General features: G+C 37.9%; 2 protein-coding genes across 4 annotated transcripts; both read left to right on the top strand.

The window, feature by feature from the left end:
• Positions 1 to 627: 627 nt before the first annotated feature.
• Positions 628 to 18460, top strand: LOC134494082 (probable 2-ketogluconate reductase). 2 transcript variants are annotated; one of them, XM_063299002.1, is made up of 7 exons: positions 3238 to 3366; positions 5049 to 5205; positions 6632 to 7007; positions 11340 to 11511; positions 13609 to 13787; positions 14453 to 14549; positions 16733 to 18460. In XM_063299002.1, the coding sequence occupies exons 2-7, from the start codon at positions 5068 to 5070 to the stop codon at positions 16887 to 16889; spliced, it is 1119 nt and encodes a 372-aa protein (XP_063155072.1). In that variant the 5' UTR covers positions 3238 to 3366; positions 5049 to 5067; the 3' UTR covers positions 16890 to 18460. The 2 variants fall into 2 exon arrangements, with proteins under 2 accessions (XP_063155071.1, XP_063155072.1); XM_063299001.1 differs by lacking the exons at positions 3238 to 3366; positions 5049 to 5205 and adding an exon at positions 628 to 953 and having other exon boundaries at positions 6642 to 7007.
• Positions 18461 to 19107: 647 nt separating this feature from the next.
• Positions 19108 to 27004, top strand: LOC134494084 (probable 2-ketogluconate reductase). Of its 2 annotated transcripts, none has more exons than XM_063299004.1 (6): positions 19108 to 19409; positions 20111 to 20495; positions 23436 to 23607; positions 24799 to 24977; positions 26322 to 26418; positions 26685 to 27004. In XM_063299004.1, the coding sequence occupies exons 1-6, from the start codon at positions 19389 to 19391 to the stop codon at positions 26836 to 26838; spliced, it is 1008 nt and encodes a 335-aa protein (XP_063155074.1). In that variant the 5' UTR covers positions 19108 to 19388; the 3' UTR covers positions 26839 to 27004. The 2 variants fall into 2 exon arrangements, with proteins under 2 accessions (XP_063155074.1, XP_063155075.1); XM_063299005.1 differs by having other exon boundaries at positions 19171 to 19208.
• The last annotated feature ends 138 nt before the right edge of the window (positions 27005 to 27142 follow it).

Below are 27142 nucleotides of genomic sequence, written 5' to 3'. Positions count from 1 at the left end.
CTCTCTAAGGAGGTTTCAGATGGGCGGTAGTATAAATTTGAGAAATAAAAATAAATAAGAACAGTGTTTTGACTGACATACAGTTTAGGGCTTTTCTATGAGCTCAAAGACCACCCCCAGCCACGGAAAACACGAATCAGGTCTAACCTCCAAGCTTCTTGGAGTGCACCGTGCCATCTTCTAAAACAGTGTTTCTCAGCCTTGGCCATTTTAAGATGTGTGGACTTCAACTCCCAGAATTCCCAGCCAGCATTCTAGGGAATTCTGGGAGTTGAAGTCCATACATCTTAAAATGGCCAAGGTTGAGAAACACTGTTCTAGAGCATTTACTGCCTCTTTTCCTCGTTTACCTCTCCCCTCTTCCTCTTTTCCCCCGCGCGCACCATTCCCGCCCCCCCTGGAGCCCAACCGTCTTCTGACCGTTCCGTTCAACAGTTCTTTTCCCCCATTAGCTCATCGACCGCTCATCAAAGACAAAGAAAGAACAGCGCCTCACCACCACGGCTGAAAGCCCGCCACCGCTCAAGCCTAAAGAAAAAGCCTAGAGCGTCGCATGGGTAGCCGCAGGAGAGGAAGTGGCGCTATCAATTCCTTCCGTTGGTTCCGTCACTTCCGGAGAGTTCAAAGCGGGACAAGAAAAAGGGGATGAGGAGGGGAAATGATCAGTCAGCGGGAGAAGCTCGTTGCATGGAAAATTAAGCGAGGGGCTGTACTTCTAGACAAATACGTGTTAGCGCCTGAAGGAATCCACCTATTTCTATTGAGGGCACAATGAGTGGGCAAAAAAACAAAGCAAAACCCAAACATCAGGCTGTCGGTACCGTGTCCCCGCCCTTGTTCCTCCCTCGCTGTCAGTTATTGGATAAGGCCGTTCGCTGAGCGTAGCGGAGTTTTAGGTTTCTTCTTTTCCCACGCTATGGCAGATTCTTCCGGTCTATCCGTAAGCAAACGACGTTGGGAGGGCGAGAACGGATTTCCCAGCCTTACACGGTTTGCCTTTGCCTTCCTGCATACGCTTATGATTAGTAATAGACATAAGTAGATTCGCTGTGTCCCTTTTGTATAATATTATTAGATTTTTGTCTAATATATTTTATATATATTTAACTCAAGGTGGCGAACATTCCTATTAGTCATGCCTCCTATGTTGTCCTACAACAACAACCCTGTGAGGTGGATTGGGTAGAGAGAGTGACTGGCCCAAAGTCACCCAGCTGGCTTTCATGCCTAAGGGAGGCCTAGAACTCGCAGTCCCCTGGTTTCTAGGCCAGCACCTTTGCCACTACATCAAGCTGGCTTTCTATTAATATCTAGATTAATATCTAGATATATTAAGCAGAGATTAAAAACAAAGCTGCTGTTTACTTTCTACGTATAGACAATCGAAGAGAAGGCTCCCCATCTCCCTTTGTCAAAGTAAGAATGATTCCAGATGAATCACTTTGATTGGCTGATCTCATACAATATGCTGGGCTAAAATGTGGTTGGCTAATTTGTGGTTCAGTGACTGTGTTTTCATAATAAGGTGCCCATAACCATATTAATTCAGTAGTGGTTTTTTCAAGTTTGCCTATGGTTTGCAGGACCCCAAATCATGAACCAATAGCCATGTTGGTTTTGCAACATCAGCTGGACTAAAGTGTGATTGGCTAGCTTGTAGTTATGCACACATAGCCATGATCTTGCATGAGCTCAGGCAATAAGATTAATTCAATAAACTATGGCTTAGTTAATTATGGGATGTGTGTTGTGCAAAAATAATCCCTTAGGAAATTGTCTTGCCTGATTCACAAGACATTATGATGGAGGTCTAGACAATGACAGAGTTAATGCATTACATTAAGCCAAAATGTGCTGTTCTGTTTTGAGTTAATATATTTTGTGAATCCAGCCAGTTGCGGTTTATTCAACCATGGTTAAACAAGCCACAACTTTATGTTATGTGTGGACACAGTGTCATCTTCTCTTGTAACCTTTTCTTGTCCTTTTCCATATGAAAGTTATTCATTAAATTAATGAAAGCAAGATAGAATAGTGACAATATTTTTTGTTGTTGTTAATGCTGTGAGTTTTTCAGACTCATCAGATTGCAGCACCTGGCTCACTTTGTCTGGGATGGCAAGCTGAGCAGAGCATGGAATGCTTAGAACTTGGATGGGAAATTACTAGGATATCCCAGAGTTATAGGCAAGACAGAGAAGTAAACAAAAAAATCCCCAAAGAAGGCAGTGCAAACCTTTTTTGTACTGTTGCCAAGAAAATTGCATAGATGTGTCCATGTAGTTTGTAGGAATCGAAATTGAGCGGATCCTTATATTTTAGTTATTTTTTTCTATCTGAAAATATTAAATGACCTGATTCTCACATTGTGCTAAGCCAAAATGCAGTTTATCTGATTTTGTCCTAGCACACTGCATGAACCCAGGCAATCACGTTTTCCTCAAGAAGTCATTTGTGACAAAGTCTGGCTTAGGGTCTTGTTCTATCCTGCAGTTCAGATTGTATCTTTTACCCTAGTTTCTTTGTGACTGAGTCCAGGTCTTTGATTGATCAATTTGGGTGCCCTGACTAAGAGAAACCGAGTGAAACTCAGGAAGAGATTTCTCTTTCGCAGTTACTAGTGACTGTCTATGGTCATATAACCCACTGAACCGTAAACCAACTACATTTGGTGTGCTATGCAAACCTAAATCTTGTAATTAGTTTATAATTAAACATGCACCTTTAAATAAGTATAGCAATCTATAAATCAAGTAGTGAAATATAAACAGGCCTATCAATTGCCTGGATGGAAAGTACATTACTGTTTTGGTGGATTGTTTTAAGATCATGGAAATGTGAACTTTCTGTCATTCTTAATTTTACTTGTCTCTATCCTATAAGCACAGTATTTTGTCTTCCTGTAGAAGATGTTACTTCTTTGAAAGCTAACCTCTCTTCCTTCTACTGTCCCATCTTCATTGGTCAAAGAATCAGTATAACTGAGTGTTGTGGTTAAAGCATCAGGCTAGAAACCAGGAGACCATGAGTTCCTGTCCTGCCTTAGGCACAAAGCCAGCTAGGTGACCTTGGGCCAGTCATTCTTTCTCAGCTCTAGGAAGAAGGCAGTGGCAAACCACTTCCAAAAATCTTGCCAAAAAAACTGCAGGGACTAGTCCAGGCAGTCTCCAAGAGTCAACACTGAATATCTCTGTCTCTGTCTCTCACCAGCAAAGGTGCAAGTGCCTTGTAGTGCTTGCAGTGAATTCTCTGCTTCAGAGAATTACATTCACAACCTGATGCTCTTTGGGGTTTGTCATCAGTTACATCTAGACAGAGAAGGATTGCAAGCATAGGGATAAATCCTCCAGCATTGGCTTGGTTCAGGTACTGCGCAAAACTGATTTTCTTAATTAAATTTGCTTTTTAATGAAATCAGCCAATGTTTCGTATACTTTGTTTATTTAGTTTATAGGTCCCTGCCTCTACCTCCAAATCTTGAGCTGTTTCAAAAGGAATTTCCCTTTCTACCCTATAAAATATAAGAAACAAACATATTTAAATGGATGCTTTAGTAATTTCTCAACTTTTTTCTTCAAAAGGTCAGCCTAAACAAACAAGTTGTAAATGTTTCTGAAAGGTACTCAGATAGGGTTGAATTAATCAGAAAGTCTCAATAGCAATCCCTCCATAGTACTTTCTATATCAATAGTCACAAAAGGCACTCTTGGTGACTATCCAGCTATGAAATTCTGACAACAGGCTCATCTGAAGTTCCTAATCAGATGCTTACCAACTGCCTTTTTAGGCCAATTAATATACAATAGTAGGCAGTATGGAGGGACTGCTGCTGAATGTTTCTGACTGAGTGCTCTAATCTGCATAGGCTTACACTTGAATATGTCTTTTTTTAAGGGGCCAGGGAATCCTATTGTTAAATGAAAATTCTATTTCAGATTTTCCATAGCTTCCAATAGTGGAGTTTACTTTCTAATAAGCGAGTTTAGGATTGTAGTCTTAATGCATAAATAACAACCCTTATTTGTTGGATTTTTTTTTTCACATTTATAACTAACTTTTGAAATAAGAACTTATGGCAAGTGAAATATGTATTATTATTATGAAATATGTATTATTTTGTCTGGGTAATAACCATGAATATTAGATTAAGCTAAAACAGAATTACTTGCCCTAGTTTTTCGATGAACTGAATGGCTGGCTGAGGAATTTTCCAATTCAGACTTTTCCCTCAGTCTAATTTTCAGTGTTTCTGTACATATAAACTCTAATACATGAAAAGACAAATGTGGCAGGGAGCTTTTCAGTAACTATATCACAATTTTGTTTTATTTTATTTTTGTAATGCAACTTGTAAACTCTTCCAATACATATTTGACAGCTGGGTATAAAACTGGAAGACTTCCTTGCTCTTAAAATTTCCAGCTTCTCTGAAAAATTAGTCCCTTGGTGATTATCAAATTAGGAACTTTGAGTGAGTCTGTTGTTGTGAGAATTTCATAATCAGATAGTCAGCTCAAGTGCCTTTTTTGACCTATTGATTCAACGCAGAGGGATCACTACTGAGACTTTCTGATTAAATCAGTAAACTGTAAACTAATGGCATGTAGGAAGCAAGATGTGCTGTGTATAGTTAATTTATATTCAGGCAAAATCAAGCCAGCTAAGGACTTCTGAAACCTGAAAAAAAATCATAGTTGATTGGCTGCATGTTATAGAACAGTGAGTTTAAATCATTACTGTACTTCACCAGAACTAGGAGGATTGTTGCAGAAGAACTTGTTTAAACTGAATATTTGTTATAGTGCTGAGGACAGTTGGTTCTGGGTCATTAGTTTTTCTGCTATTTTCATTAAAAAGGGCTTTAGGGAAAAGTGCAGGTTATGCAATGCTGTATGCAGAGTTTCCTGTGCTTATGGTCTGTGCCAGACTATATTTTTAAGAATGTCTGTATATTTTGCAAATTGCTTTGTCTCTATATTAAATGTTCACATTAGCCCAGATTCAGATGGTTATTTCTTGAACCAAAGTTAACAACACATTTGTTTCAGCTTCTGAAACTTGGGAATTATGTTCAGAAGTAAAGCTTTCCGCTTGGCAGAGAGACATTGGTTTAAATGGGCAAAGAAAAACACTGCTTGTGTTCAGAGCTACAGAACTGACCAAAAGAGCACTGGGGGAACAGTAATAAGTGCATATCATCCCACGGTTAGTACCAGAAAAAGAAAAAAAAAACTTGCAACAGCCTATGTTAAAGGTTTCACTCAAGACACCCAAGCTTTGACAACCAGTGGGCATATTTAGAATTTTGAGAGCATGTTGTGGACAGTTTCACAAAATGGTTGTCATGGGGAGGAGAGCCTTGCCTGTTCACAAAGGGTGAGTGTGGCTATTCACAAAATGTACCAGACGGCAAACTGCTGAGGATGCTCCATGCTACCCCCTCTCTCCCTCAAGATGCTATATACCACTCCCAACTTACCATGTCTTTTTCTGGGTAGATGGACACAGTTCCTAGCAAAATACTGAGATGAGCCAATCACAGTTTTTATTTTCTGGAAATGCCAATATGTTAACATGGGGCTGAGAGGCATTACTGATGGTCCTGTTGGCTGGCATTTTGGCAGCTAGCTAATTCTTTTTAAGTTAAAAGAATGTTTTAAAAATTAGGTGGGGAGAATGATATAGATGCTGAGGAACTCACTGATGTGCATTGGCACCACACTGGGGATCCCAGATACACTGAACTACATTAGCTCAAGATTGGTACAAATCTGATTTTAATCTACAATGAAATTTATTTCGTATCCTTTATTGAGAAATGGGATTTTGATTGGGCTCTGAAAACATATTACTCAACTATGTGCTTGGATTTATTTCATGGATTAAAAATAGCTAAAATTGCTTCTTATCCATTAGAGGCAAGAAGGAATCGGCTAAGGGCATTGTTCGCTTATTGGTCAGTAGCTAATAGGCTTTAGGCCAGGTATAACCATCTGAGAAGTGCAGCTTGTTCCTAGTTCTAGAAATCTCGAGAGAAAGTGCTGTGGAGACAACATTTCAAGTAATGAGATTAGATCATTAGACATTGGGATTTTTGGCCAGGTTTGTAATCAAAATTGCCATCTGGCAGAACTATTTTTAAGCTATTGCATAATAAGGGAGCAATGCAATCTATCCCAAGATAAAAGAAATAGATGGGCTACAACTAGTAACATCCTTTTAAACTGCCTTTGATGTGATTAGAATGTACAGGATACCCTGTTATTGACCTCTTGCAGTAGGTTATCCACATTAGAAGAAAAGATGCAGCCTCTATGCTACATTTGTGTTTCCTCACACTCTGAAGCAATTTCCAGGGGTTGAATCTGAACTGCTGTGCAGTCCTAGTAAATTGGGATGAAACATTCCTTCAGCAACTCTCCCCAAACTATTTAAGATTTATAGGATAATGCCAGTACATTGAACTGGGCCCACAAAAATCTCAAAACCCAAGCAATTCACTCCTAATCCTGAATTTCCAGATAGCACACTAAACTTCAGCCCTTGGTTAGTTAAAAGGTTTCAAAGCATACCTCTTAACACTTACTTGTTTTCTCAGTTGAATGTTTCTGATCATTACCTTCTCTTTCAGATTATGGGAGAACTACCCAGTGTTTTGATCTCTGAAATAGGAGGTGCATTTGGTATATTAGAGAGCCACGTAGAGTTTCTCAAGAAGCATTTCAATCTCATCACCATGGAGGAGTTCCACAAAAATAAAGAACTCCATGAAAGGATCAAATCTGTATTTGTATTTGAGCGTAGACCAGTCATTGACCAGGAGCTTCTTGAAAGCCTGCCCAACCTAAAGGTGATTGGAAACTCAGGAGTAGGAGTAAATCATCTGAATTTAAAATTAATTACTAGCTTTGGCGTTAAAGTGACCAACACTCCACATGCTGTTTCTGATTCCACTGCGGACATTGGGATGGCGTTAATGCTAGCATCTGCCAGAAGATTAGTTGAAGGTAAATAATTTTCTTCTGCAGTTGTTCTGCCAATATCGATCAGCTGTTCTCCTATGGTTATTTCAAGCCCAATATCTGCTTCTTTGCATGCTTATTTTCAACTAGCCATTTCAACTCTGTGATCGTAAGACCAATATATATTGGTGATTTGGACCTATATGATATGAACAAGATTAAGCAGACTATACTTCGGATGTTCTAAATGTGCATATTAAGCAACAATCTCCCTGTACTAAGCTGTAGTCAGCAGGTCTGGTCCTGGTCCCAAGACCGTCTTGCAAGAATGTCTAACTGAATTAAATGCTGATTGCTGAATCATTCCCTGTAGAGGAACTTTTGTTAGAAAACATCAGGAAATTGCTTCAAATTCCTTCTTTTTCAGCTGGTATATCAGATGGCAAACTGACTGTACACTTCATTTATTGATGTATTGGTCTGCTGTAAAATATGTTCAAGCAAGCAAAGTCTCATTTATTTTAGATTGCTCTTCACATAGTTAGGAGAAGTGAAATAATGCTTGCTTATATGTGCAAGCATCATTACTAATCTGATGCCTTCTAAATATCTGGCTTTTTTCATACAGTTTATTAATAGGGTACCAAAACTGAGAAACAGAAAAACATACAATCTTCAGTGGAACGTATTTCTGAATAAGCATTGTTAGAAAGGCTTTAACAATCTTTTTCAAGTCACCCAATTATTTGGCAACCATTTCTTCAGCAGAGTTCCCCACAAAGCAAAACTTAAGAAATACTAAACCATAAAATATTATCACTGAAAAGTTTGTTTTCTCTGTTAGTAGAGTTCTTATGAATGTAGTTATAACACAGTCTTCATGATTTATTGATAAGGAACAGTGTGGCTTTTCTAGTCCTTATTTGGTTGTTCCATTCCCTCCCCTTTTTTTTTCTTTTTACTAACTTCTTTAAGATACAGTGCCAATCAAGTTGACTAAGAATAAACCATTGGCTTCAAGCATGTGTTATAAAAGCTGAGTGTTCTTAACTATATTAAGAATATATAAAAAGCTATAATATTTTTGAAGCATCAGAACCCTAAGGAAGGAGGGAGGGGAAATATTTATTCTCCATATCAAGAGTTTTCAAACATTGAGCCAGGATCCCCAGGGGACCAGAAGCTATTTAAGAAAGAGTCAAGGTTTTTTTCAAGTTTTGACAGCCCTACATAGGCAGAACTTGCTATAGGCTTTGCAAGCCTGAGTGGGCAGCTGTGGTACCACAAAGTCTGATATTCCTGTGATATACCACTATTCATAAAAACTCCCCCACAAGCCGACTTTCCCATTAAAGTTAACCCCTGACCTCATAGAAGCCTAACCCTAATCCCAAATGAGAAAAGAAATATATTATGCTAAATGTTATCCCAAAAAGCAATCCCCTCTTTTAGGAGAAGTCCTGTAATGTGTAGCATCACTCAAAGAACAAGTATAGCTCTCAGCCTGGAAAAAAATGGGTTATAATTGAAGTCTCCATTTTTATCATCTGGATAAATCTAATGGCTTTTTAGATAAATTGAGAATTAAGTAAGTCTCTTACATTTCAAGATTTTCATCCAGACCACAGTGTTTTCTGGTTCTTCCAGAAAGTTTTTCCTTCTGTCACAGATGCTTTTCATTTTGAATGCGCTCTATTTAGTACAGACTGGTGTTACAATGGCAAAATACCCATTTTATTCTCGAAATATATGGATATAATCCAATAACATACTGCTTTTAGTGGAAACAGTTTCTGCTACCAGATTAGCATCCAGGCATTTTGCCTTCCCCGTTACAACCAGCTTTAAGCATCCTTTAAATCGGCTCTGGAAGGGCCACCAAAGTTGATCCTGAGAGCATGTTTGAAATTCCTGCAATTGCAATTCCTGCAAAAAGGTGCTGTTGCACAGTATTGGATTCCAGTCAAAGGCTGATGTAAGAGAGTTATGTTTAAGCATGAAATATTGTACTCCAAATTTTGCCTTGTTTCTAATATGTAATTAAGTTTAATATTTTCAAACTTCGTTTTCAGTTTTACCGACACCTAGCTAACCTGTTAACTATGATCCATCAGCAGGAAACAAAGGCATCCAAAAAACGTATCCCTCAACCCATAATCAATTTGTAGCCATAAGTTAATAAACTGAAATATTTGTACAATCTTCCAAGGACAATCAACAGCTCTCATGGACAAGCAATTAAACTTAATTAACATAATATCAAGTATCATTATTTGTTCCTAGTGGCACAACCTCTAAAACAGAATTTGGCAACTTTAAAGATAACATTATTTATTTATTTTTATTTATTTACCAAATTTTGCCACTGCCCATCTCTCCCCAAAAGAGGGACTCTGGGCAGTTTACAATAAAGCTAAAAGATTTTAAAATGCAAAAAAACCCCATAAATAATATATAAAAAAGAAATATAAATACAAGATATAAGATAAAATCCAAATGGCAATGAAAGTTCTAATTCAGTTTGTGTATATATGAGGACTACTTTAAGGCACCAGTCATCTCCAAGAATGACTACTCCCCTTCCCACCCCAAGCGAGATGGCAGAGCCAGGTCTTCAGCTTTTTCCAGAAGGTCAGGAGAGAGGGGGCTTGCCTCACCTCCAGGGGAAGAATGTTCCAAAGGGCTGGAGCCACTGCAGAGAAAGCCCGCTTCCTGGACACTGCCAGACAGAATTCTCTAACAGACAGGGTCCATAACATGCCCTCTCTGCATGACTGGGTGGGATGAGACAGTTCCTCAGGTAACCTGGACCCATGCCATGTAGAGCTTTAAAGGTGATAACCAACACCTTGAATTGGACCCAGAAGCAAACTGGTACCCAATGCAGCTCGCACAGCAAAGGTGTTACATGAATGCGGCTGCATTCTGGACCAGCTGTAGCTTCCAGATACTCTTCAAGGGTAGCCCCATGTAGAGCGCATTGCAATAGCCTATATGGGAGATGACCAGAGTGACTGTTCACGAGTGACTGTTCGGAGTGCCTCCTGATCCAGGAAAGGGCGTAACTGGCGCACAACACAAAGTTGAGCAAAGGCCCTCCTGGCCACAACTGCTACCTGCTCTTTGAGCAGGAGTCGTGAGTCCAGGACCCCCAGATTCCGCACTGGGTCTGTCTGGGGCAGTCCAACCCCATCCAGAACCAAAGATGGCAAATTCCCGGATACAGAGGAGCCATTAACCCACAGCCACTCTGTCTTACCAGGGTTGAGTTGAAGTCTGTTGTTCCCTATCCAGACCCCCATCCAGATTATTAGAATCTGCAAGGAGAATTGAGATGTAATATGTATCTGATCTATCAGGAAGCTTTTAGGTAAGCTTTTAAGTAAGAAAGAAAACAAAAAAGCAACAAATAACATTGTAAAATTGGTAATATAACAACACATGATCCCTCATTTTTATTGGTATTTTTCATCTCCTGCCACTTATAATCCTTTAATCTTATGTAATTCAACCTGGAGCCTACCATGCTATACCTATATGCTCCAACCAAATACAGACCATATTTCTATGTGCTTTAGTATGAATTTGAAGTAAATCTGTATCGAACTTTTCAAGAAGTATTGTAAACAGTGCTGGAATCTTATTTATTTATTTCTGGGGGAAAAAATTACAAGTTGTCAGAAAGGGAGCAGAGGAAGGTTCCATGTAGACATTGTTAGTAATCAGTAGTTGAAGGAAGGGAGAATGAAGCATCTTTAGAGGGGAGGTATATCCATCATGTCCCATTAAAGGAAAGCACTACATGTGTCTTAACACTAAAGGAAGGATAACATGGTTGTTTCAACTCCCTTTGTACTTTGTTTTTCTTAATGCTATTAAGATTGAGGAGGATTATAAATATTGTTAAATAAATTAAAAAATGAGTTGAGATTAAGCAATTGCATTCAGATGTATTTTTGGCTAAATGTGCATGATTTGTTTTCCAGTTTAATTTTTCTTTCTAACAATGTTCTGCAGCAGTTACTTTAGGTAAATATCAACATTTAATATGAATAAAAATATTTCTGAACACACCTATTCATCAAGGACTTGCCCCTTAACACCACAATACCAGCTAGATCTATCTGTCAGTTTTTTCTGCAGAAATGGTATACTTGGAAATCAGGCAGGAGGAGGGATTTCCTTTTTGGCCAAAATCCAAGCAGGGAGAAGGCTAAATCCCTACTAAAGCAGGTAATAAGTCTAACCACTGCTACTTATGGTCATAAAAAAGAACTAGGAGGCCAAAAGAGAGAATGGAAAGAATAGTTTTTATCCCACTCGAACAGATAACCATTTTAATTCTTTACTCAATAAATTTCTATTTTTGTGTTGTAGGTTGTTTTCTTGCAACATCTCCAGATACTACACATTTTGCTGTTAATTGGCTAGGGGTAGAAGTCAGCAGGGCCACTCTTGGTATCATTGGAATGGGCAGCATCGGTTATAAAGTAGCCAAAAGGGCAAAGGCTTTTGACATGAAGATTCTCTATCACAATAGGAATCGCAGGTAAATGTATTTTGAGGCCTCTCTCTCTATATTTAATATGATATGTTTTTGGATTTAAGTTTCAAGCTCATTTAGTAGCATGTGATTGAGCCTCTAGATATTTGCTCGATCTTCTAATATTACAGTATATGAACTAATATGTGATCATGGAGGTAAACGGTAATAGGAGATCAGAATCAATATAAAGAGCAAAGTACCACTTGTTAAGACTTTGGACCTATTCTCATGTCTTTGTTTAAGGTGACAAACTAGTGTTGAGGTGAATCTTCTTGTTAGTATTTGCAAAATTTGTTTTGTATGTTTCAATGGGAGACCAAGATACAATGACATTGAAGCACACATTGATTTATTGACAAATTTGGTACTGGAGGTGCAACAGAGAAGCCCAAAGAGAGGTGGAATTACACGTCCTCTTTATAGATTTATGTAAATTATTCCCTTATTTGATTGGTTATAATAATAACTATAGATAGCCATTAGTCATACAACAGGATATAACATTCAGCGTTATTGATCGTTAACCTTACAGATTGAATCAGTTCATACACATATTGGAATGTATAATGAGGGGTAGAGAAGTTGAGATAATATATCCCTTATACAGCTCTGATTGTTGTGGGCAGGTTTGCATTCTTGCAGTAAACACTTTCACTCATCTTGTTAGTGCCTGTTATATTTAGTGTAGCTGAGAATTTCTAGCACCTGACTGCTTTCAGTTGAACTAGCAGTACTGTTTATGCAAGGGAATACTGTATGTGTGGGTTAGGGTCCTGATCTGAACTCCTCAGCTTTTTATCCTACAACAGTGATCTCCAGTTTCTCTGTGTGGTACAACAGAAATGGATAATCTGTGGCCCAAAAGCCACATGTAGTTCTCAGATTAATATCATTTGGTCTTTGGCCTAATTTCAAAAGCCCTGTTCAAGGGATCAGACCTCTAGTAAGAGCTATATTTCCCAACTTGCTGCTTGAGAGGGAGAGGGAGAGAGATGAAGGTATTGGAAAGAAAAAAAACCAAAAGGGGCTGTCATACAGAGAACACATTTCCATATCTTTTTTGGGCTCTGTACCCCCCCCCCCCCGCACTGCTTGCTTCAAACCCATGTATCTTGTCTTCCTGAAAAGATAATCCCTGAGGGAACATGTCCTTTGATAGAACAGTGATCCCCTGTCCTTGCAGTACTGTAGGAGATCCTTTAAAAATCTTTTCTACTAACTGCCCTTTAGCAGTGATCTTTGGCCAAAGAACCAGTTCTAGAACGGAAAGTGTGAATACTGTATATGTTTGCAAGAGCCTGGCACAATGAAAGATATATTTCCCTAGTATTGTTAGAGAGACAATAGAAATGCATAAACATTCAGACAAAGTAAATCCAAAGGTTATTAACCTGTTGGTTAGTGATTAGTTGGGACGTTCCATTCCACTAAACATAGGCAGTTTATAAGGATGTGACATCTGTTGCCAAGTTCACTTCAGATCTGCTCTGAAGAAGCTAGCAGCATGGCTTGTGAGATGTCAGCACACATTCCTTATTTCACATGGCTTTACCCAGAAGTCCTTTCACCAATAAATAGCAGACATGAAATCCTAAAGTCTATAATCCCAATCTCTCTTAATTTTGTAACTATTTCTGGAGAGAATGCTCTTTAGGTAGGAACAAATTAAGGATCTAATTCATCATCAGGTTGATGATAATAAAAAAAAGAGGTCAGATATACAAACAATACAGCATACACAAACATGCTTTCTTCAAATCTGTGTTTCATAAAAATCATGCAGAATAATCTGCGTAGGCAGCCATTGTGTGGATTTTGAGTTGTTGCTAACAGCCAGCAGATTTAACAAATGCTCTACAGCAGTTATTTTTGGAACGAAGTTTGTTATACAAGGCAAGAAGAACCACAAATACTGTCATAAGTTGCACTGAATAGGAAGAGGAACAGTGGAGTGGAATGCTGCCTTTAGGCCTAAAATAGCAACCTGCCCAAGAATCGAAAGTATTTCTTATTTATCCTGTTCAATGATTGTGCCTCCCAAACAACTCCAGTATGAGAAACTCTTTTTATAAAGTCTGTTTCCACATTTATTTCTTCCAGAAAAGAGGAAGAAGAACAAGAAGTTGGTGCCATGTATTGTAAAAACATTGATGACTTGCTTCAACAGTCTGATTTTGTGATGCTGGTTGTAAATTTGACACCAGAGACTCACAATCTAATTGGAAAGAGAGAGCTAGAACTGATGAAACCCACGGCTACACTCATCAATATCTGCAGAGGTAGGGTGCAACACTGTCCAAATATACGTTCTATTGTTATCATTATTTGTTACTATTAGTTGGGAATTAAATAATTATATTTAAGTACTACTATATTAAAATAATATGGAAAGCATTATTTGGCTCCCCTCTACACGCTATTGACTGCTGCTAATATGCTTTCAGTGGAAACATATGCAAGAGTCTTTAAGAGGAAGGGAAAACGATAGGTAAAGACATCACACTTTCATTGACAAAGCTGTGAGTTTCATAAATGCCTAAACCAGTTGTACTAGGAAGGTCAAAATCATATATAAGTAGTTTGAGTAAATCATATTTCACAACCTACTTGTGGTACAGCTTTCTGGACTAGAATAGGCATGCTACTGTATTAAGGATTGCATTAAGGATTACAATATTAAGGATTGCAGTATTAAGTCTTTTACAACCAGTTCTTGACCAATACAACCATGGATTTGGAAAGATTTCATGGAAAGATAACGACAATATTTATTTTAAGGTGTTGCAGTCCTAAGTGTACTTAATTGGAAATTCCACTTAGCAAAATTATTTAACTCGAAGTGCCTTGTACAGAATTCAGCTATATATCATGTAACAAGCAGTATCCATTGGCTTTAAAGTTTCTTTGTCTTGACTGTGTAACTTCAAAATTCCTTTTCTCTTAGGTGCAGTTGTTGACCAGGATGCATTGGTAGAAGCACTCCAAAATGGGGTTATTAAGGCTGCAGCTCTGGATGTGACATATCCTGAGCCATTGCCAAGGTAAAATAATACAATACTCATAGTTCAGGATAAAAGGACAATAAATCAGGCATGGAATAAATAAAGATGATATCTCTTCATTGATTCAGAAGAACGTTCTTAATATACGAGATCCCATGTTGCCCCAATTTGCTGTCTTTGCCACCCTCTCATTTTCTTTGTGTTTATGGAGAGGAAGAGGAGAATTAATTATAATGAGACATCTTTACAACTGTATCAGGGATGGCAAACTTTTTTCGGGAGCACCATTACCCTGTAAAAATTAAACTTTGGAGATACTGTAATCTGTTAGGGACTGCAAATCTGAATGGCTGAGTCTGAAGCAGAGTCAGAGCCAATGGTAAGCAAGGCTACATCATGTCTCCCCCAGCTCTTTCCTACCTCTTTTTCTTCCTTCCCAGCCAGCTGTTCCCAAAGTTTATGAAAATATGACAAGAGTGTGTAAGCTCTGCAATTGGCTTACCATTGGTTTATAGTTATCAGTAATTTGTAATTTTTTTGGCAAACTGAAATGCAAACCTTTAATTTAAACAAGCTAGCAGCCTACAAGGAATTGGTAGGAGGGAAAATAAATTATAAGGAAATCTACACACTGTATAATGATCTATTAATATTTGGACTCTGGGCTAGGACAGCCAATTTGTCCTTTATCCATTGCTGTTTCATTATGTCTCTGATCTCTTTATTTCCTACATAATGCCCTTACCATCCCATGCTTTATAAAAATTAAGAAAATATTGTGGGATGGTAGCATGTTGCCCATGTATGACTGAATGGTCAGATTCCTCTTCGACTCCTGCCAAGTTCCCTGAAGCATCTTACTGTTATTTTTTTTAAAAAGTATTATTTTAATCAATATTGATAAATGTAAAACTATCATGCAGCTTACCCAATCCTAGCATCATCTTTATTTTCCTAAAATGTTTCCAGATCCTTACAGGTCTCAAAAGCATTCATAGAGAATAAATGGGTAAATGGGTGGCTGGAGCTCAGTACCTTGTCTGGAAATGCCCATGAAAAGGACAAAGGAAAGCTGATGTTGTAGGTCATGAGGACTCTAAAACCTACCTTACTATATATGATAAATATAATAGGATTCTTACTGAGAAAGTGGGCTTTTTTTTCTGTCATGGTGAGATCTACATTTTTGACAGAGTGATTGGTGGAACTTCAGGTAGGAAAGGTTGAGAACTGTTGCTTTGGGGATTATCCTGGGAAGTTAAGAGAGAATCGGGGGGAGCAGTTTCATCCATTTGCCTTCTAGTGAATGGAAGTTTTGTGTCTAGATATGTCCAACATGGCAACCATTTGGTAAGAACCTCTGTCCCCAAGCTCTAAATGTGCCAGGCCTCCTGAAAACATTATGTCCATATACTCAAATTTTTAATCAGAATAAAGGAAGCAGAACCAGTTTTGCAGAAGTGAATATTTGCTGTCCGCCTCCTCAAAATTCCCTACGTAGTTTGTTTGATAGATATATTTAAAGCATACTTGACAGCCAATGTAGTGTGATGATTGAGATATTGGAATTGGACTGGGGAAACCTGGGCATAAGTCCACATTCAGTGACCGACCTGAGTAGATGACTTTGGGCCAGTTACTCTCCCAGCCCAACTAACTTCATAGGGTTGTTGCCATGTGGATCAAAGTATTTTATGTTTATTTATTATTCACATTTCTATTACCACCCATCTCCCCAAAAGGAGGAGGAGGCGAGTTACCCATGTATGCCTTGAGCTTTCAAAGAAAAAGTGGAATATAAATGCAGTACATAAACTGTTTTGAGAAGGTGTCTATTTGGAGTACCCAAAACATTTTTAGAGGTTTTGCCATATAAAAAAGTTTGAATGATCATATTTGCTTCAAACAGTGCATTCCTTAATCATCCCAAAGCAGATATTCATGGTAATGATTCCTGTTCTCTTTGGCAATAACACAAATAGCACTAGAGGCAGAGCTACTGAAATATCAAAGCAGCAAGTAATGGCTGTTTGCAGATTGTGTCTCTTGGATAGTATGGTTCCTCCATATCAGATACTGCCCCACAGAAAGCTTTCTGTAGTAGAAACTGGGCAGCAGAAGCTAATATCCCATTTATTGGTTTCAGTCTTGAGACTGTCACTTTCTAATTCATTTTCCTGTGCTAGACGAGTCTAAATTATTCTGTCATGCTTTCTCCGCAGAGATAATTTGTTATTGCAGATGAAGAACGTCATCATAACCCCCCACATTGGAACTGCTACAGTGCAAGCTCTACGCATGATGACAGAAGAAGCAGTAGAAAACATCCTGGCAGTTCTCAATGATCTTCCTATTCCTAGTGAAATGATCCCCAAATGACTTGATGGAGAACATAAATAATCAATGCATTATCAAGAAAGGGACATTAAGCTCTAAGAAATAATGCAGTATGACAAATATTTAGACAACATATTCTTATCAGTTTCAAAATGTGTGATTGTGATTATTTTTTAATTATATTAATCCTGTTGAAAAAACATTTGTTCTGAGGCTTTGGAGCATGGTGGTTGGGTTTCTGATTCCTTCATCCCTTTATCTCTACCAAACAGATACATGTACACTCGTCTTTGTAAAATGAGAAGTGCACTTGAGAATGGAGGTACTCTCCAAGTTTCTGCAATTAGCAAGCACATATTGCTCGAAATACAAATTCGTAATACTAATCTTCAGATAAATCAACAAATTCATAAGAGGCTAAGACTTAGGACTCTGTTAAATATTTCACATTGAAGTTCAACCCCAAACAACTTAAGAACGTGAGTCATTCAAGCACAGAAATATTTATTATTCAAGATTTTAGTTTTCATGTTTGAAATGATCTCTCTTTTGCGGTGCTTACCTGCAGATAATTGTTGCCATCTTTTGACAATTATATGAAGGACAGAGCAGAACCCAAATATAGCAGACCGTACTGCCTGTCTTGCAGTTTTGGCATTTTAGGCTAGATGAGAGATTGCTTAGAAATGTCAAATTTTATTCACCACATTTATTGAATAAACCCCAATTGACTGAGTTCACACAACGCATTAAGCCATGTAAGTATTACTAATTGCTATGGCTGAATTGGCACAAAAACAACCAAAACATAATACTGCCAGGCAGTACATGAATCTAGGCATAGTTTTCCGATCTTGACTAGAAAGTGGTGACTGCTAAAGCTCTCAGATTTTTCATGGCATTCAAAAGCTGAATCCATTAATGATATAAGTGATGATATAACGGCATTTTAAAAGCCCTATCACCAAATAGTTCTGAACAGGCTTGTTTTTTTATGGAACAAATAAAATGCAAGACAAAATTTGGAAATAAGGAAAAGAAAATTAAACAAGAAAGAGTAACGTGGGTGTTTGTATTGGTGGCAGGGAGAGAAAGAAATACAAAGCACTTTAAAATATCCTTATGCAACATTTGTAAAAACAAAGGCAATTTGTTCAAAAAATAATATAGTTAAGGGTGATCAGATTTGAATGAACATTGTACAGTAATTATAGAGATCTTCAAAGCCCTTTGCGATTGTATTAATTTTCAACCAAAGCAATAGTCTATACCTTTAAATTCCATTCATCCAAAGGAAAATGTACTTTCAGGATGTACTAAAACAGATGTTTAATCATTGATTATTTTTCTTCTATTTTTATTTTAATTCATGTAATTTTCCATAGTCAGCCGTATAGAGCTTCTAATAAGAAATGTAGTATTTTCAAATAGGATCAATATTTTCAAACAGTATCCTGATCCATAAAGAGACTTTGAATGATAGCTTAGAGTACTCATGCAGCTGTTCTGCAATCATTTTACTTAGGAAGTAAAAAAATCCAAACAGTATTGCTCTTTGTCTGTTCCCAAATAATTTCTTTAAAATAATCAGATTAAAATCCAATGAAGATATACATTTTTTTTAATGGTACAATCCCACCAAAGTCAACTACACTTTTGTAATTTATTAGTAAAATATTAAGCATACACATTCAACTGAAAATTAAAAATTAAGCATACACATTCAACTGAAATAGGAAGGCTGAAATACGATCATAATCCAGCTTCATTTGGTTAAGGGAGAAGTTTAAAAAATAACTTCTTAAGTTACAGCTTGTTTCAAAGTTCACCATTAAATTTTGCCCTTTTATTATAAAAGATCTCTTGGTTAACAGGGCCCTTTACAACAAGCAATACATTAGGAATAGTCATTTTACAGATAATACGGATGAGAATAACTTGAACTGTTAATAGAAAATTTTGGTAGTTCAGAATACACATTTAAATTTGAATTTTAAGAGACTTAAAGATTCAGAAACAAAGGCTTTACTTTTCTTGATATGCTGGTGCTCTACCAGTTTTTCATATTTGTTTAGGATACCACTTGTCTGCTTTCTGTTATTATGTAAGTAATTTCAGCCAAAAGGAGTATTCTTGAATCTTTGGATAGTACACAATCACTATTTCCTGATTATTTAAGACAATGCTCCCAAAATAGAAGTAATCAATAGAAAAGTATGAATGTGGTAGCCTTTAATTAAGAAGTTCACTAAACAGAGATACTCAATTTGGATAAAGAGGACAATAGGATCAGACCAGGAAATCTCTGTTCAATCCGTATTCACCTTGCTGGACGAGCTGAGACGGTCCCCATCTTGACAGGTAGATTTGTTGTGAACATGAAATAGCGGAGGAGAACTATGTGCTCTCTAAATTCCAAAGTCCTCCACTGTTGACTGCTTTGGAATCTCCTGCTGGGAGGTATTTAAAGGTTATCTTCCCACATTGTACTTCAGACCAAGCAACGATTCAGAAGCAAGCTGGGCTGGATTACTTTCTGCAATGGCTGATACTTTTAGCAAGGTGATTTATATCTGCTGAGGTGGGGTGGGCATGAGGAGAGAAAACTGCCATTGATCAGCATTGGCAAACTTATACTTTGAATCAAGTGCTTGATGGTAGCATATCTTTAAAAAGAGGAGAGGAGAAAGAAGTTTTATCTTCCATATTCACCTGCCTTTCTTCTATCTGGCTACGTATCTCTGTAAGAATGCCAGATGGCCAGAGCTGCTGCAAGCTGTGACACAAAAGTAATTTGTTTCCTAGCTTCCTTAGGACTAAATGCTCCAGAATATGACTTTATTGCTACAGCTCCAAACAGGTTGCAGGGCTGATTCCAACCAATAAAACAGTGCTGTACAAATTAAAATAAAGAAATAAGCTTGAAATGAAGAGGGATTGGAGAGCTCCTTTGAGGAAAGAAAACAGTTTTTAGTACTATACCCACAACAGTAAAGCAGCAGATTTTTCTTTCCCAGCATCTTTTGAATGTGTATTTTTGTACAATCTGTTAATTTCAAGGAATGAGGAAAAATAAAGTGTCTCAGTCTTCACATCAGTAAAAATAGATGGCTAGTTTTAATGGTGACATCTCTCAAAGACTGTTAAAGGTTAAAATGTTATCAGTACACTTTTCTAAGATCAGTCAATTCATAACATAGTGTTGTTATAGAAATATGTGTTAGAGAGGTAATATCTATTTTTTTGTTTGTTTGTTTAAGTAGATTGTGGAAGAACAGGAGCTTCCATATACCTTAATAAACGTCATTGGAGGTCCAGATGGAGTTTATGAAGACCATGTAGAGTTTCTGGAAAAACATGTTAAACTCATCACTATGCAGGAATACCTGAAAAACAAGCAAGCGCTTAGTGAAAAAATCCAAGCAATATTTATGTGGGCCTATAAACCCGAGGCTAACAGGGATCTCCTGGAAGCCCTACCTTATTTAAAAGTGATTGCAGTCTCTGGTGCAGGAATAGACCACCTTGATTTAAAACTAATCTTCAGCTTTGGTGTGAAAGTAGTTAATACACCTTTTGCAGCATCCAGTGCAACAGCAGATATGGGGATAGCTTTGATGCTGGCTTCTGCTAGAAGGATTGTGGAAGGTACAATTTAATTTTTGTAAACTCAGTGAATGTATGCGTGAGAGAGAGAGAGTTTGTGTTTAAATCTTACGTTTCAAGGTAATTAATTTTCATGGGTTCCTATGGTTATTAAGAAAAGATTCCCTTGTAGATACAGTATAACCAAGTACTTTGCCATTGTCTTATCCCAGAATATATTCTTAGCTTTGCAATTTAGTCTACGTCTCTGGAATTTTCTCATGATTCCCGTCCAAGTACTAACTAAGTTTGACTCTGCTTAGGGATTATGTTGAGGTCTGTCAAGATACAGCAACCTGCTGCAGCTCTGAACTATACAATATATCAGATAATGGATTTTTTAAAAGCAGTTCATTAACCCCTCCCCCAAACCTAACTTCTCTGTATAATTATTGAATGAGGATTCCCCTCACATAACATCATTTGGTGTTATGCTGGTAATGTGGTCAAAGTCCTCCCCTGGTGTCTGGATACAGAAGGAGTTTGAATGTGTAAGAAACACCTTGAGATTGAACCCAAGCAAGACTGAGTTGATGTTTGGATTTCTCTCCTCTATGAGTGGGGCGGGGGGGGGGGAGAGATTAGAAGGTGGTATTCCTCCATCCTGGCCCTCATGTTATGGAACAGACTTCCCCTGGATGACTGATGGCTTTCTGGAAGTTGATTAAGATAGTTGTTTTTAAATTTAACTACTGAGATGATGCCATCATGTGATTTTTTTTGTATGTTGTTCTGGTTTTAGAATTAATGTTGCTAGTTTTTTTTTATGCCTATTCGTTGTAACATGGACGTTTTATTTTTATTTTTTTTACTGTGGATGTTTTATGTTGTATTTTTGTGCACTGCCAAGACTTTTATGATTGTGGTGATACAAGAAATGTGAATAATGCATTGCCAGGTTCAAGGAAGATATAGTGATTTTCTACAATTTGAATAACCATATATGTATTCTATAGCAGATTTTTTTCTCCTAATGAGAAATTTCCTAATAAGGCAATTTACAATAGTGACATTTCAAAGCTCTTATGGATAGATAATTAAAAACAAGACTAAACTTGTTAAAAGAACAATCTTTTAGCAAGATAAAAGTACAGGAAACGATTGGCAGAATAAACATTCTGTAACTGCCTAAAACACAACAAAACTGGAACCAATCCAACCACTTTCAGGAGGGAGCTCACCACTGGGATGCTGCTCAATATCCTCATTAATCACACTTCTCTTTGTAGCAGAATTTGGAGTATGGTTTCTAAAGATGACCCCAATCGATAGGTCCATCTGAGAGAATCTTTAAGGATTCTGTTTTTAACCAATTCGAGGGCTTTTAAGATGATAGCCAGCATCTTGAACTGGATTCAGAAACACATTTGAAGCCATAGAGTTATAAAAAGCAAATAGTAACATGATGTTCAGTATCAGTGTTAGGATGTCGGTCTGCTTGCCTGATATTCAGTCTCTAGCACTAGCATTATACAGTGACATGTGTTAGGACACATTGCTGAGAAAGACACATGCTTCCCAAGTTCCACACTAAGCAACTACTGCTTGAGTCTTTTCGGCAGTATTTAAGATTGAATTACATGAATCTTCCTCTACAGAAAAAAGCTAGTTCTTGGATAGATGAAAGGTGAAAGGTCCCCTGTGCAAGCCTAAGTCATGTCTGACCCTTTGGGGGGACGCCGCTTTTGCAACGTTTTTTTGGCAGACTATAGCCACTGCCTTCCCCAGTCGTCACCTTTCCCAGCAAGCTGGGTACTCATTTTACTGACCTCGGAAGGAGGGAAGGATGAATTGACCTGAGCCGGCTACCCGAGAATTCAGCTTCTGCTGGGATCAAACTTGGGTCGTGGGGAGAGTTTCGGTTGCAATACTGCCGCCTACCACTCTGTGCCACATGAGGCTCTTACATAAAACTACTATATTAGGAAGGAATCTAACTTAGTGACCTCAGTAGCTTCCTAACTTTCCACCCATTATTTATTTGTTTGTTTATTTATTTATTTATTTATTTATTTATTATTCACATTTCTATTACCGCCCATCTCCCCCCAAAAGGGGGACTCTGGGCGGTTTACAATAAAATTCTCCTTAAAACCTCAACATCATAAAATCACCGAATCAACATCTACAATACTAAAATAATAAATAAATATAAATATGGAATCCAAGTGGGAAATTTCCATTCGGTAGGGAGAACTCTACATCACCAGCCACCCCCAGGAAGAGCTGTTGCCCTTTCCATCCCAGGCAAGGCGGCAGAACCAGGTCTTTATACTAACTTTATACTAAAGTCTCATCTGAATCAAGCTCAGCTTCTGGTAATTCCATAAACACGTGTTTTGATGATATGACAGATGTGGCTAGCCATTGCTTTTTTCTGGGATTTTTTTAATTTCCCAATCTAATCTACAAGATTCTGGATAATCTCCCAATTGGAGTAGTAATTAGCTTTTTAAAAATTATCCCCAAATCTTCTAGGAAGATGTTTGCTTTCTTCCATAATGTTTTTTCTACTTCCCAATCTAGTTTATGGATTTGATATTGCCTGGACACCTGCCATCATAGCTTCCAAGCCCAGCAGAGTTAAATTTGACTCTTATGACACCATAGACTGGTTTTAATGCCATAATCCAATTCTGGAATATAAAAATGAAGAGCGTGTTCTGAACAACCACCTATTAATGCACAGCTGCATAGAGTCTCCATGCATCTTATCCAGGATTGTGAAGAAAGATTTCTAGGTTTCCTTCAGGGCAGTTGAGACCTTGCTACAAGTACCTGTAGCATGAAGTGGGCCTTCTTTGGTGTGGCACCTGCCCACAGTTCAGAATCAGTAAGGTCAATGCAGTTTGCCACAAAAGAGTGAGACTTGCACTATTGGTTTATTGACTGATTTCTTACTACAATAATCCACTTCTTTTTGTTTTGTTTTTAAATGTCTAGGTCACCAGATTGCAGTTTCCCCTGACACTAAACATTTTAACGTTGACTGGTTGGGACAAGAAATAACTGGTGCAACTCTAGGAATCATTGGAATGGGCCGAATTGGTTACAAGGTGGCCCTAAGAGCTAAAGCTTTTGAAATGAAAATTCTTTATCATAACAGAAACCGAAGGTGACCATCTCTGACTGGATTACAGTATATAGGGATGGAAACTTTAGGCTGCGGTGAGCATGCTCTGTTCTTCCCAGTCAGTGGACAATACCCTCCACAACCTTTTTGGCTTGGGCTGCAGGAGAGACTGCAGGGGCATCAATCTGCATAATGCCTACCCCACTCTTGCTGCAGATCATGCCCTCATTCTTGCTCACTCATCTGCCTCTTCTGCTCTCTTACTCTGCCACTCACTCTCACTTGTTTATTTCTCTCTTGATCACATGCTCTTTCACCTCACTCATCTGTTTTATGTGCTCTCTACTTATGCTCTCTTTCATTCTAACGCTCATCCTTTTTACTGCACTCTCACTCACTCCCACTTATCTGTCTCCTCCTCATTCATCTTGCTTGCTTGTTTGTCGGCCTTACCTCACTTGCTCCCTTGCCTATGACCTGCTCTCTTGCTCACTCTCTCACATTCTGCCTCATTTGCCTGTCTCTCATTTTTATTGCTTGTCTTTTTTTTTGTTGGTTTTCTCATCTGTCCATCTCTCTTTCATTCTAATGCTTGCTTCGTCAATGACTTGTGCTCTGCAGCTATTGGCAAGACATGGCAAGTGCATTCTCAGCTTCAGCCGTACTGAAGCTGTTGATTGGATGGAGTATATATATATATTTTAATGCATTCTACTGGTAAGGAAGCTAGTTAATGCTTTACCACACAAGTAGATGCCTGGTGCCTGATCGCACCTGCTATCACAGCCAAAGTGGCCATGGAGGGAAGTCCCCACCAACTGGAGGGGAGGGCATGCCTGCAGCAGCCGAAGAGGCCAGTAGGAGATAGATAAATTCCAGACCTGCTTCGTCTTCACTATAGCTGCCAGTGAAGCACTATACATCGTACATATATCAAGATTTGTGCTGGGAGAAGATAGAAAAAACCATTTTAACACTGGATCAGATTAATATGAACCTAAGTAGTCTTGGGTCTGGTGTGAGGATGGGAGGAAGGCTGTGTCATGAGGATATGTTTTTCAAGAATGGTTAGTGAGGCATCTTTGAAATGAGTTAGAGGACTTGTGGATGTGCCCACAGTCCCACATGTTCAGATAGCCTCTGTCACTAGTTCTGCAGAAATATGAAACATCAATGGAAACATTGTTTATGCTAACATTATCTATTAGAGCTTTTTATGGTTATTTCCTGCAGAAATGAGGCAGATGAACAGGCTGTTGGTGCTGTTTATTGCCAGGAGATGGAAGATTTACTCCAACAAGCGGACTTTGTGATGCTGACTGTGAATCTGACCCCTCAGACTTGCAAGTTGATTGGGAGAAAGGAGCTAGAACTCATGAAACCCACTGCCAGTCTTATCAACATCTGTAGAGGTAGTATAATGGCTTCAAACTCATTATGGCCACATTTTCCTTGAGTATGATGAAATGAAAATCATATAAGGTGTGTAAGGTGTGAAAATCATATAAGGAAAGTAAGAAATTACAAATAAAATTCTGTCAGGAAAATTTAAGGCAGACTATAACTCATCTGCCTCATATCTCAGTTAAAAAGCCTGAGATATTGTAATATTTTCAAATAGCTATACTGGGCAAACCTTATTCTTCCTGGTTCATGCCCCATCCCATTTCTAGAATTCCTGGCCAACTTTTCCCTAGCTGAGTGTCTCCTTAGTACTCCAAGAAAGTCCTCCTGAAACACAGTTTTCCTCCTTAGTTGGCCATTGTCCATTTTAGATTAGGATTATTTTTCTCACTGGTCCCTTTGTGCTTCTGATCTTCCAGAGCGACACCATACATGAGACATGGTGAATAAGGGACTATTCTCAGTTAAGAAATCAGCAGATATATTGACATGTTTGCTTTAATTTATAAATGTTAGTCATCATCTAAAATACCTATTTGAAATAGTAATCAACATGAGAACTACAAATATTAATAAAAGACTCATATGTACACATACAACAGACAGATAACAGTAATGTATTTCCTTTATCAAGAACCCTTTTCTAAAATAACCATTCTTATATTCCTTTCCCTTAGATGGAATTATACCTGCTTTCATCTTCTTTCCACTCCAAATTTCTTGAAATGCCAAGTATTTTTTAAATTCAGAACTCTTTGAACCACTCCTCTCCTGCCAAGGAAATTAATGTTTTGACAGTTAGAAGCTGGGGGTAGCAACACATTGTTCATGTTCTTCACTATAATATGGAGTTGCTAATCATTTTGACCCTTTTCACATATTGTCCAAATTTACATTATTTGTGTGGTGCGGTGAGCAAAATAGAACCCCATATTTTAATCATGATCGCGTCATAGATTTGTATGAAGTCATAAAAGGATTTCTCCACTGACCCTCAAACCAAGAACTTTTCTTTTTCTCAACAGCTGCAAACTGAATTGCTGTATGTATTAACTAATTAACTCTCATAACCCAAAATCCCTTTCCTGATTAGTTGGCATCAGCTCAGACACCATTCATTCAAAACACTCCCCATTAAAATATAAGGAGTTTCTTTCTTTGGTCCAAACATGGTTGCTGCCAGTAAGAGACCAGACTGATATGTCAAGCTGTTGGTGTGAAAGAGGTATGTCACATCTAACAATGATTTACTACTCTTGTTTAGAGAAACGAGTGTCCCATTTTAACTTGACAAGTAGTATGTCTTGATAGAGCTAGTAAAACAATTGTTCTCTCATTTGCTTTAAATTCAGGTCAAGTGGTTGATCAAGATACACTGCTGAAGGCCCTCCAGACTAAAATAATTAAGGCTGCAGCTCTGGATGTGACATATCCAGAGCCATTGCCAAGGTAAAAATTGAAACATTAAGTAGCATTTAGAATCAATATGTCAGTATGAACTTTCGGGTTCTGCTTATTCATTCGTTTTAGGTAATCTGTCCCAAAATATACTCAGACTCATCTCTGATTCATCTTGACTGCAGGATTATTTAAGACAAAATAGTTGGCCATTCACGCCAAACAAAACAAATGTTTTCTATTAATCAATAGGGTTATATTTGACTAAATAAAATATACTGCTATATTGATTGATTGATTCTCTTTTTTTCCTTCAGAGATCATGCTTTATTACATTTAAAGAATGTCATTATAACACCCCACATTGGAAGTGCAACTCCACAAACCCGCCGTCATATGATGGAAAATATGGTTGAAAGTATTCTGGCTGCTGTAAATGGCCTTCCAGTCCCTCATGAAGTCCATGAGTAACATATGCTTCGATTGTTGTGATAAAGTATTAGTGTTCTGTATTTGTCTTTAAGTGTTTATATTAAAGTAATGAATTTGATTTTTATCTTCATTTGACAACAAATCTCCATTTATTTTCCTTGGAAAAAGAAAAAGAATAAACATGTTTTGGGGTATGTTTTCTTCATTTATGTTGTTCAGTTGTCTACGGAGCTTTGTTAAATGGAATGGAAAACAAACCTGAAAAATAAAAGTATTTGTCATCCTTTTTCATTTAAAATACACTGGATAAGTGTTGTAGTGGTGTGATACAGTATTAGAAGAG

This window comes from Candoia aspera, chromosome 3, assembly GCF_035149785.1.
Source record: "Candoia aspera isolate rCanAsp1 chromosome 3, rCanAsp1.hap2, whole genome shotgun sequence".
NCBI lineage: Eukaryota > Metazoa > Chordata > Lepidosauria > Squamata > Boidae > Candoia > Candoia aspera.
This window is presented reverse-complemented; position numbering and strand designations above follow the sequence as displayed.